General features: G+C 41.1%; 1 protein-coding gene across 1 annotated transcript in view; it reads right to left on the bottom strand.

The window, feature by feature from the left end:
• Nucleotides 1–217: 217 nt before the first annotated feature.
• TBX19 (T-box 19) overlaps nt 218–12,740 on the bottom strand; it is a 27,997-nt gene continuing 15,474 nt past the window's right edge. Inside the window, exons 3-8 of the mRNA XM_015428240.1 lie at nt 11,172–11,306; nt 8,365–8,426; nt 7,639–7,700; nt 5,522–5,626; nt 3,107–3,242; nt 218–458 (exon numbers count right to left, since the gene is read on the bottom strand). Of these exons, the coding sequence (XP_015283726.1) occupies nt 218–458; nt 3,107–3,242; nt 5,522–5,626; nt 7,639–7,700; nt 8,365–8,426; nt 11,172–11,306 (741 nt within the window). The remainder of the gene's footprint in view (nt 459–3,106; nt 3,243–5,521; nt 5,627–7,638; nt 7,701–8,364; nt 8,427–11,171; nt 11,307–12,740) is intronic.

Genomic DNA, 12,740 nt, shown 5'->3' with positions numbered 1-12,740 from the left:
TCCAGTTTCATCTTTCCCAATGTCTGTAGAGCTGAGTAGCAAAGCAGCAGAGATCCTCTTTTCCCGCCATTTCATTCCACGTGGTACTGGACTCCAAGCGGAATTTTAGAGATGTATAAAAAGTGGGGCATCGTTGAGCCTCGGCTGTGAGAATGGCAGTCTTCAGTTCAGCTGCATTCAGGATGCTGCTGGCCTTTCTTCTGCAAGTGGCCGTCCCTTAAAAAGAATGGGAAGCTACAGATGCCCATGTGGAATCTGTTAGTCTGGGAACAGCAGGCTCCAATTGTATTTCAATGCTGCTGGAAACTGTTCCTGTCAGAGGAACTGGAGCAGATGAGGATGTGGCAGGCAATGGGATGTTGCGCAGGAATGTGCCTGGGGGGCTGCTGTTTACGTCACTGGCAAGGTTGGTAATATTAACAGCATTGTTGCTGACTGTCCACAGGCATGGATAGTGGCTGCAATGAAGCAGTGATAAAAGAGAGTCACTGAAATATGCAAGGGGCAGGGGGCTAGTAGAGCACTTATTGCTGAAAATCATTCAGTGACCAGTCCAAATTACTTGGTTCTTTTGAAAATCCCAGTGAAGAGACATGGAAATAGTTCAAAGTTGGATGCAGTAGTTACTTCTCTATACAGTAAAGTGTCTGTTGTCAGTCAGGACTCTAAAGCATACACAGGAGAGCGATCCCCACATAAAAAATATCATTTGGAAAACATGTTCACATAATGGTGGTGGAATATGTCACACTGAAAATATTTTAGGATCTCCTCTTTGGAACGGAGAGCCAGAAAAGCCCACTGACAACACTCAATGCACTTGAAAGTCAGTTGTAATGTTTCCTAGGTTTCCACGAAGCAATCCAGTGAATAAACACAGTGATCCATATCATCATCTCTTCCAGTTACATTACAGTAAGGCATTTTATGTGGGACTAGTCTGAAGATGGTTCAAAAACTTTAAGTCAGTCCAGAATGCAGCAGAAAGACTGCTACCAGGCATGGACTGACTATATATCTATTTCCCAAGGGTGGTCCCCATCTGCAGATACCTAAATCCACAGATCAGGGCCACACTTACCCAAGATACCCCCTCCAAGTTTGCAGAAAAGTCTGAAATGCTACAGAGCCCAGGAACTGTGGCGGAGACGAAGCAGCCCAGGACCCACGCCAGGTTAGGTGGCAACTGCCAGAGAGCATGGGAGCCATGCCAGGCCAGTGGAAGGGGGCATGGGATTTCCCCCAGGAGTCTGCAGGCCTCCACTTGTAGATAATATTTCTCCCCAATGGTGAATGCACTTCAATGGTTGCCTAGTCATATACAGGTCTAATGAAAGAAGCTTGTTTTAACCTTTAAGGCTGTGTATGGACTGGGACCAGGATATCTGAAACTCTTCCTGCTCCAGTGTATATGTTTCCAAACATTATGTTAATCATCACAGGTCCTGCTTTATGTCTCCCCGGTAGGCCAAGCAGCCACAAAGAATACAGTGGCATCCTTGTACAAGTACCTTGTACAAGTCACCCATCCATTCACCTACTTACAGCCATTGTTGGCCATCATTCAGCACCCGGCTAAGACGCTTTTCTTTAAGCAAGCATTTCATTAACAACGTACCCCATCTGTGATTGTTTCCCCACCACTACCCTTAAATCAATGCCTGTGTGTTATTGCTTTATGAGTTGTTGTTGTTTTCCCTCTGGCCTGTATTGTTCGCTGCTATGGTTAATTTGCCGGAAATTGATTTTAGAGTGGATTTGGGTTTTTAAACTGTTTATATCTATATTGAATACATCTATCATGTTGTGAACCACCTCAAGCATGAGTGCTGAGAGGCTGCATATAAATATTTGAAATAAATAAAATGGTTTCAGTATATACGTTTGTAGCTCCTTAATAAACTAGCCTGTTCTTTTTTAACCAAAAACCGTATACCAGGGCTGCATCCACACAAGGAGGATGGTCTGTTTCCCTGTCACTGATGCCACAGATATGAGGTATTCACAGTAGCCACAGAGCATAGGACTCTCCTCCATCAGCGGCCACTGTCCTTACATTTCCCCATCATGCTTCCAGAGAGCTTTTTAAGTCCCCACACACACACACACTTTTGGTAACTGCTATTGTTTACTTACTTTAGTTTTATTTATATCCTGCTTTTCTCTCTGATCCGGGACCCAAAGCAGCTTTTCACAATCCTCAAAACAACCACCTTGTTAGGGTAGCTCAGGCTGAGAGATTGTCACAGGCCCAAAGGTCACCTGGTGGGCTTCCATGGTTGAGCAAGAGATTCAAACTCGGTTGTTCCAGGTTCTAGTCTGACACTCTAACCACTATGCCACACAAGCCCTATTGTGCTATCATGCAATAAATAACGATGTATTATCATGATTGATTAATTCCTCTGAATACCTACTGAACTCCTAGCTGATTGTTCCAACCCATTTTAAAACCCAAAAGCCCTCTGGTGTCACAGCAAGAAAAACGGCAGCTGCACTGGACCTTTAAAGTTGCACAAGTTTTGCTAACACACTTGGACTGCATTCCTGTTTTTGAAAAAATTATACCCAACTAGCCTTGAGAAACAATGTACCAAGGATTAGAACAGCCTAGAAAGTGGATGATTAGAGGATGATGTTATGTGAGTGCTCCAAAAAACCCACAACAGTTTAGAAGCTAAGACAGAGGAATACTTCCACGTAGATATAGCCTAACATAGCTGTGAACTTGAGTTTGAAATATGTAGTGACTTGAACCCAGCTGACTGGGTTGAGGAAACTGTCAGCTGGAATGAGAAACCTCTCTATTCTAGAACGTAAATCAAAACTACTAGATTTGATCTACAGAACCACTGGAGAGGTAAACCCCCAGCCTCCTGTCAGAGTTCAGTAAGACATTCAGATGATTCCATTCTTCTCATATTCAGTAGAAAAGAATGAGCAAGGAAGGAATAGACATTCCACAGCTCTCAAGCAATAAATTTAAGAGGGTTACCCCTTTTGAGGCCACATTATATGTGAAGGATCCTTCACAGATCAAAAGGGGCGAATACACTGATTGCTGCTGAGGTCACTGGGGTGCTGATATTTTATGCAAATTGCTTACCTAGGTCCTGGGGTAGCAGTACCATTATTGTGCGACACTGGGAGCAAGTTGGCATGGGGACTGGATGGAACCGAAGTCCAGCCTTCTTGGCCTGGGGATACTTGAAGATCACTGTTGGTGCTCTCTATCAAATTCACTTTGTAGGGATTTTTAGGGAAAATGCAAGAAGTTCAGAAGCTGTAGCATGTTTCTAAGAAAATTATCTTAAGATACGAAGTCAGATTGATTTTTAACACTGAAATAAATATGGGAGGGAATAAAAAGTAGAGTGAACTGGTGACTTTTCTTTATTCACTTCATCTTGCTCACTGTTTTTTGATCATTCAAGGATCAAGAATAGTATTCAAAATCAACATATAATGTAAATAAATCTTGATAATACCTGTGACATTATTCATATATATACTGTTGATAGGTAGTTTCAGGTGGGTAGCTGTGTTGATCCACAGTAGAAGAGCAAGATTTGAGTCCAGTACACCCTTAGAGAAGCAAGACTTCCAGGTCAGATTTCAGATCTGACCAAGGGAGCTTTAACTCTCCAAAACTTATAACCTCAAAATCTTGTTTGCCTTCAAGGTGCTATTGGACTTGACTGTTGATAGGTATGGCTGCCACATTAAGGTTGCTTTAAACAAAAAGAAGTGGAGGATAGTTATGTCCCCTCCTGGGTTTCAGATCACCTATTTTATTTATTTATTTATTTAAAATATTTTTATGCCACTTTCCTACCTGATCAGGGTCCCCAAGGCAGCACACATATAACATTAAAACATATGACTGTTTCTCAGGAGCATCTATATCTTTGGCAGTGATAACAGGTATCCTTGATGGTCCACAGAAAAATTTCAGAAAAAAATAGAAGTGTAATATCGTTTTATCTAGGGTCAACCAATATCACAAACTAGTGAACAAATGTTTGAGTTCCCCAGAACATCTTGAGCCAACTTCTGGAACAAGGGAGCTACAGAACCACTATATGAAGGCAGCTTGTGGTGAGCTCCATGTTTATGGTTGAAAGTGAGCAATAGGTCTTATGAAACAGAGATTAATAATAAGGATTGCCTTGCTGGATAAAACCAAGGTTGTGGAGACCAACATGCTGTTTCTGAAAGTGATTAGCCGTACCCCTCTGGAAAGTTTGCAAACAGTTTATGCGATGTATTGTTTCTCTTTCATTGTTCTTTAATTTGTGTAATCCAGTTTTATTGTCATTGTTCATGGTATGTACTATACCATCTTTATTGCATTGCCTTTTATAACTCTGTAATCTGCCTTGAGTCTATGAGAAAGTCAGATGGCATATGAAGTAATTTAACTAATAAATAAAAGAAGGTTTTGGGATGCTCCTCAAAGGGTCTGTGTGTAATGAAAGCAATAGACAATCATATTGATAAGTCACTACAGTCTTGTTCAGAGGCCCAAATACCAGTCTGTTTCAACAAAAGGTTGCTTAAAATTCAGGGAGATAAAGATACATGGAGAATAGGTTTATCAGAGGCCACTAAAGGGAACCTCCATATTATATACCAGAGCCAAGTAGGTTGCCAGCTCCAGGTTGGGAAATACCTAAAAATTTTGAGGGTGGAGCCCGAGGAGGGTGAGGTTTGGGGAGAGGAGGGGCTTCAATGGGGTATAATGCCATACAATCCATCTTCCAAAGTGATCATTTTCTCCAGGTGAACTGATCTCTGTTTCCTGGAGTGCAGTTGTAATCCCAGGAGATGTTCAGCTACCATCTGGAGATTGGCAACCCTGCCAGGAGACAACAGCAGGGGGAGACCTCTATGCCCTGTTGTTGTCAATCCAGAGTAACTGATTGACCACTATGTGAAACAGGATACTTGACTAGATGGACTAGATACTAGACCAGATGATCCAGCCAGGCTCTTCTTGTGTTCTTAAAACTGATCTGGCATATTCTATTCTGTTCATGAGAGAAAAAACTATTAAGACAAATGCTGTTTATAAAACAAGACCAGTTCACAAACTCGTCACTTTTCATCACACTGGGGAATGTCCATCTGTCAAATCTGTTTTCTGGGGAATGCGTTTTTACTTTTCCAGACAGAAATAATTTTGTACAGACCTCAGAGTTATTCCAGAGGTCAGAACAGTGTGAGACGGGAACTATCAATACTCATGAATTTCTCTACTGTTCATTGTTCTTTGTTGTAATCTTAAGAACCTTTGCTCTCTCTTTTTAAAGGAAATGGGAGCCACTTATCCATTTCTTGAATCAATACAAGGGACGGCAGGAAATATCTCTCAGTTCTCCCTGCTTTGATTTATCTATTATTTCTTCTGTAGAACATGTCTGATTATTTAGATATGGGATACTGGGAATATATTTATTAAAGTATAACATTTAAAGCATTTGCTCTTTCCCCATCAGGAAAAAAAATGACAAGGACTTGCCTGATGGGGAGTGATTTCTCTGCATGTAAGAGGCAGGATACGGTACTGCTCTGTGTCCTCGGAGGGCGGCTGAATAGTGTTCACAGCTGTGATGAGAATGTGATGTGGGCAGAGAAAAAGGGCCACTGTACTGATAGCTTGAATTTCCTGCAGCACACACTGCATCTGGGTTGGAAATCAACCAGCCACCCACTATGGAGAAAGAGATAAACAGAATTGATCTTTTTTAATGGAGGAAAAAAGACTTCTGTGGCAATCTTAAAAATTAAGGTGAAATTCACATATGACATTTAAAGCAATATATCTGCCTTTCTTCCACAATTGGTCTATGTGTGTAAAAGCAGAAAAGCAGTTCTAAAACTGCAAGAACCAGAATTATGATTTCTTAAAGGGGGGGGGGGTAGTTAAATGCACACACACCAGATTTCTGAAGTGACTGATAGCCATTGAGGGAGGTTGATACACAAGTGCATTGCAACCTTCATGAACTCCGTAATGTATGAGTCATTTTGATATTAACAGATATATTGTAAATGTAAAGGTTTCCCTTGCTCAAAAGCCAGTCAGATCTGACTCTAGAGGGCGGTGCTTATCTCTGTTTCCAAGCCAAAGAGCCAGCGCTGTCCAAAGACATTTCTGTGGTCATGTGGCTGGCATGACAACGTTGAGGCGCATGGAATGCTGTTACCTTCCCACCGAAGTGGTACCTACTTATCTACTTGCAATTTCTTGCTTTCGGACTGCTAGGTTGGCAGGAGCTGGGGCCAGAGACGGGAGCTCACTCCATCACGCGGCACTTGGGTCTCGAATTGCCGCCGAGCTACTGACCTTCCAGTCTGCAGCTCAGTGTCTTAACCTCTGAGCCACCACATCAGGCTAAAGTCCACTTCACCAAATATAAAGGAGTCCTTAAAAGCTTACTCCACAATAAGGCTTCAATTTTTTTTGGCTGCAACAGACTCACAGACCTCCCCCCAAAACAGCATACAGTCATATCATTTCATTATTTAACGAAAACAACAAGGAGCTAAACTACTCAACCCTACCCCACTTTTGCCTGCATATTGTTTTGTACTTAGAATATAGTAGCCTTGGGCAGGGTGCAGGGACAGATTTTAGCCAGTCCATGGAGATCACATCTAATCTGTTCTCACCCCCTACCCAAGAATACTGTATTCTTAGCATGAGTTGTCTTTTGTACTGGCAGAGGGGGAGTGATTTGTGTTTTGCCATTTCCCCCTTCCCACTAAAGAACACCATGTCATAATCCTCGCTGCTCCTGACGGTCACTCACTAACCCACAGGAGCTTTGGGAGAAAACAAGTGAGCTGCAGTGGTCTTCTTGCAATCCTTTCAATCCTATACAATATATATGAGCAGCCTTTTGTCTTAAACAATGATTGATTTCCCACAAGCAGCTGTACCGCCCTCGCTCTTCTCTTCCCCCGATTGTATTCTTCAATTTCCCACTATTTGATGCGCGTCCACATTTTGACCCGCAGCTTCACCCAATTTCCCCCGCTAATGGTTTATTGGGTAATCAGCACATAACAGAAGTAAACAAATTTAGCTGAAGTGGGGAAAGTTATATTTATGTTCTGTCATCCATAAAATGCCAAAATTAGGGTGGGAATATGGAAGGGTTATTGAATCTCCTTTCCTGGGCACAAGTCATATGGTAGCTTCTAGGAATAAAAGAAACTGTAAACAAATGATAGAGAATAACCATTGAAATTTATTGGTTTCTTCCAAATGGCTATAGTAATTTGCCAAGTTTCCAAAAGGCTACTAGCCCATATTAAAGCAAAGGAGATTGGCTGCTTACACAGTGATCTTCAACAATTGTCTCTAATTGGCTGCCTAAAATGTCCTGGCAGACTACAATGCTTCTTTTCCAGCATTAATAATAAAAAATAAATTAGATTCCAATAATCATTATTTGGCATTTGTTTTTGTTTGTTTTAAGGTCAGTTATCCCTGCATTGCCTTTTATACTTTTCCCTGAAACATATGGTATTGATCACAGTCAGACCAGAGAGGTAAAGCAGATGGAATATGGGTCTTCTCTGGTTAGATCTACCTATTCAGAGTATCAAAAAGATATCAAGAAAACTTACAGTGAGAATATGTCATGTGCTGACTTTCAGAGGCAGTATCTGGAAAATCCTTCGTATGGTTTCTGAAAGAAATTAATATCAAATTCTCTTTGACAATCTTAATGAAATGCCCCTCACACTCAAAACCTCCCCACAGCAACATGAAGCCCATTGGGTGAGCTTGGGCCACAGCCTGTCCTACTGGACAAGATTGTTGTAAGGATAAAATGGAGAAAACCTATGCATGTCATTCTGAGTTACCTGCAGAAAGGATGGTATATGATTGTGGTCATAATGATAAAAAATACCACAGTGTGCCTTACATTACAATTATGATTGCCCTTTCCACACTGCAGATAGCAAGACTTGGGGAATAGAGACCAGGCTTATCTAAGGTCATACCTGCACACTCAAATCTGCATTTGCATTTTTAAATCAGTTCCGTGCTGCTGTGAAGCCATCTTTCTCTATGTTTGTTTAAATGTTGTTTGGAGAAGATTCTTTTAAAGCAGTGCAGAGGTGCAATGACAGTGGAGCCGCCAGGAAGGACGATAAACATATGTGGACGTGCAAAAGTATGCTAGCACTGTTGAGGTGTGAAAACGACACCAAATGTAGACAGCTTTTTTTAAGACAAGAGATTTTTTGAAGACAGAGTCAGAAGGCTGGGACACCGGTGGGAAAGACAAATGCAGATTCCGCCTAAGTGCAGTAGGTATCATGAGACTTACCAGCAAGTGAACTCACCTTTCTTTTGCATCCAGAAAGGCTTTGGCAAAGGGATTGTACTTGATTTTGAGGGCTGTTATCTTGAGTTGGGGAGAGAAAAAAGTTTTGTTAACAAGGTTATCTGAAGTTGAAAGAGGCTATGTCCACATTTTCCAGAGTCACAGAAATGGGCTTTAGTTTTACCCCTGACCATTAAGACATGTGCAACCATGTATTTCCTGCATTGTGCAGGGGGTTGGACTAGATGACCCTGGAGATCCCTTCCAACTCTATGATTCTATGTATTCTATTTAACTAGGCATTTACCTATCAGTTAAGCTCTCCACTCTGAAAGTGTGCCCTCTTCTAAAGCATTGTTATTTTACTGCCAGAAGATACATTTGAATTGGCAAAGAATTTCTGTTCTACCTTTGCTACAAATGCTTCTTCCATATGCCATTGAATAGCTGACACACAAGAAAGGAATCCACGGGGCTGCTATATTAAAAGGTGATACCAGATACACAGTCTCCATGCTTCAGAGCAACAGCCAGGATTCTGTTGGCTGTATGATTACATCATAATGAACAGTGACCAATACTTGTCCCCCCCTTGAGCCATTTGCAGCAACTTTTTAAAGAAGCACTACTGAACTAGACACATGATTAATCAAATAAATCTTTTATAAAGGATCCTAGGGTATTAGAGATGTTTGAACCACCTATCTGGCATACACTCTGTTCACTGGTTGCAAACAGGAAGCTGGTATTTAATAGGTTGTTCAATCAAGCCCTGATCACATGTTGTAGTGAATACATGTACCCTGCCTGTATCTGCATACATTTGTTTGCAAGAAACAGCTGACATGAGTTCATTTTACAAATGAAACTTGGGACCAACACCTGGATAAATGTGGGGTTTAGATTAAATGTTCAGCTGTCCACACTTTGACTGTAACATGAGAATTACTCAAAACACAAATAACAATCATGTGTACACTATACGTGGATTTCATGTGTGTTCACTGTAACTTGTGAATCCGGCTTTCTCCCTCAGTAGTTCAAGTCTAACTAGATTACATTTCCCATATTCAAAACGTACAGTACAATGCAGTCAATATCATTTCATGTACACATGTGGGGTTTGTTTGCAGTCTGGGTCCTAGTTTTCTGTCTCCTGTACAGATCTGGCCTTACTTTGGGTTGCCAAGTGGGGCCTGTAGTTCTCCTGAAATTAAAGTGGATCTCCAGACCTCAAAGATCAGTTCCCCCTGGAGGAACCATACGGTCTAGAGTGGCTACAGAAAGTGGATGCTCTACAACTTCCATTCATCGTAGACACTAGAGAAATGACTGGTAGTCACTTGTAAGAACACTAAAGGCTAGGGGCCAGATGGGGATTGAGAGAGAAAGAGAGAGACGACTGCTCTTGGCTGGTGTCCTCCTCTGGGTCATCAGACTGGATTTTTCTCCTTATCCCAGAGAAAAATCTGGGCTGACTGAGCCTCACGGTTGCCGACTCTGAGTTGGGAAATTTTCTCCAGGGGAATTGATCTCTGTAGTCTGGAAATCAGTTGTAATTCTAGGAGAACTCCAGGCCCCAGCTGGAGGTTGGTAACACTATTTCACAAGGAGTGTTTTTCTCCATTTCAGCAACTCTAGTTGTGCACTCTTTTCTTTTGCCAGTTTGTTTCCACACAATGTCACTCTCCTTTCCTGTTCAAATCATGAATGATCTTTTTTCTTTTAAAAACTCTACTTTTTTGGGGGGGACAATATTTCCTGGCATGGTGTTCTGAGAACGATCTTTTTCTTGCAACCAGAAGGGAAGGTACACTTTCTGTTTGAATGCCCTTTCTTCTGCACATTCAGAATGAATTACCTTGGTGTTGTTCCTGACACCAAGAAAACTGAGGGTGTTTTTTTTTTAATTGGGTCTGGTGGTAAACATTTTTCTCTGCTATTTCAATTAGCATTTGAAAAGTTCCTGAAGAGCTCTCTTCCCTTTCCCCAAGCAGTAGGTGGCCAAATAATTTTTTTTAATGTAGATGACCACAAGGGGATACTCAGTACCTTCCAGCAATTAGCATTACTAAAGGATTCAAGAACTGCATTATTCTGGAGCAGAACTATGCAAATCTGAAGTGTTTACTTTTTAAAAACATAGTATTGCATTATTTTTGAGCAGGGCTACACATGTACCAAAACCAGTTTTTAAAGCTGAGCAGAGAATCATGATAGTGTCATGACATCAGGGAGAGGAGGACATGCAATTCACGTCAAGCATGAAAGGGAAATCATGAATAACTAGGGTAAAAAATTGGATTACCCTGTGCCATGTGGAATTTCTGTTGCAAGTGCAAATTGAACAACAATGGAAAGTAATTTACACAAGCATCTACCAAATTGTGCTTTTATTAAAAAAACAGCTGTATGAAAACATATAACAACAATGGAAAAAAAGGAAAAGAAGGGAGCACATGATCAACATTGTTAAATGTAAACTTGTTTTTATAATTAATGTAAACTTGTTTTTATAATTAAATTAATAACTAGGGTAAAAAATTGGATTACCCTGTGCCATGTGGAATTTCTGTTGCAAGTGCAAATTGAACAACAATGGAATTTACACACGCATCTACCAAACTGTGCTTTAAAAAAAACAAAAAACCCCAGCTGTATGAATACATATAACAACAATGAAAAAAAAGGAAAAGAAGGGAGCAAATGATCAACATTGTTAAGTATTCCTGCACATCAAATAAAGAGATATTTATCTGACTTTTAGGAGATGCCGTCTTCCATTTCCAAAAATGTAAACTTGTTTTTATAATTAAACCCACCTACCTCTTCATTTTGATATGCAGTCACGGCTATGAACTGAGTTTCAGGAAAGGAACAATTCATTACCATCCTGTGTGGGCCTCCGACACGGACAATATGAACCTGAGGCTCATATTTATGTAAAGAATTCAGCATTATCTATAGTGAGGAAAAGGGAGAGCTGGATTAGCCAAAGACAATCCAACTGAAATTAGTGGATATGTGCAGCCTGATCTTATGTTTGTATACTCAAAAGTACGGTAAGCCCCATTTTTTTCTATAGGGCCTGTCCCTGAGAAAGTGTTCATAGGATTGCAGTGCAATTAAAAGCAACAAGATTTGTTCCATTGGTTTCAAAAGGATTCAGTAACAGGTTGAGGTCACTTCCAAATCATTAGACTAGTAGGTACAAAATGAGAGATCACATCTAAGACAAGTTTTAGCAGTGTAGCAGAAAAGAACATTCTATGTATTTATTACATTGGTCTGCCTGAAAATGCTTGTTGAATTACATTTCTTTAAACACTGGAAAATGTATCATTCCAAAAGGATTGAATCTTCTTTTGAAGGTAAATTAGAAGACCATGATATTAAGCAAAAGTCAACAATTCTTGGAAATATTTGCAGGCAATATAATCAAAAGATTGTCCCCTATATCATCACTACCCCTTTCTGAATATATTGACTGGCTGGTCAGTATACACCACAAATCTTTTAGTCCTGATGTCTTGGGGGGGGGGGATACATGTATTGTAGCTGTCTCTTTTCCCTGGGTTAATAGCAAATTGGAACGCTTTAGACAGGGACTGTGGCGCAGTGGCCGAGCATCTGCTTGGCAAGTAGAAGGTCTCAGGTACAATCCCGAGCATCTCAAAAGGACCAGTAAGTAGATGATGGGAAAGACCTCTGCCTGAGACCCTGGAGAGCCATAGACAGGGACTGTGGCTCAGTGGTAGAGCATGTGCTTGGCATGAAGAAGGTCCCAGGTTCAATCCCTGGAATCTCCTGTTTTAAAAGTGGGCAGGCAGTAGGTGATGGGAAAGACCTCTATCTGGAGATCCTGGAGAGCCGCTGCCAGTCTGAGTAGACAATACTGACCTTGATGGAGCAAGGGTTTGATTCAGTATAAGGCAGCTTCAAGTGTTAAGGTTCCTGTGAGATTGTCCATTTCTGCTCTTAACTAGTCATTGCTTAATTACTGCAGAATTTAACGGCTTTTAAAGTTAAAGTGCTTGGGGATCTTTAGCCTGGAGAAACAATGACTGACATCTTAGAGGTTTACAAGATTATACATGGGATAGAGCAGATAGAGAAAGAAGTACTTTTCTCCCTTTCTCACAATACAAGAGCTCGTGGGCACCCAATGAAATTGCTGAGCAGTCAGGTTAGAATGGATAAAAGGAAGTACCGGTACTTCTTCACCCAAAGAGTTATTAACACATAGGATTCACTGCCACGGGGGTGGGGGGTGGCTACAAGCATGGACAGCTTCAAAAGGGAATTAGATAAGCATATGGAGCAGAGGTCCATCAGTGGCTATTAGCCACAAGGTATAGATAGGGACTCTCGGTCTTAGGGTTGCCAAATGGGCCC

This window comes from Gekko japonicus, unplaced genomic scaffold (assembly GCF_001447785.1).
Source record: "Gekko japonicus isolate JY-2015 unplaced genomic scaffold, Gekko_japonicus_V1.1 scaffold2003, whole genome shotgun sequence".
NCBI classification, from domain to species: Eukaryota; Metazoa; Chordata; class Lepidosauria; order Squamata; family Gekkonidae; genus Gekko; species Gekko japonicus.
This window is presented reverse-complemented; position numbering and strand designations above follow the sequence as displayed.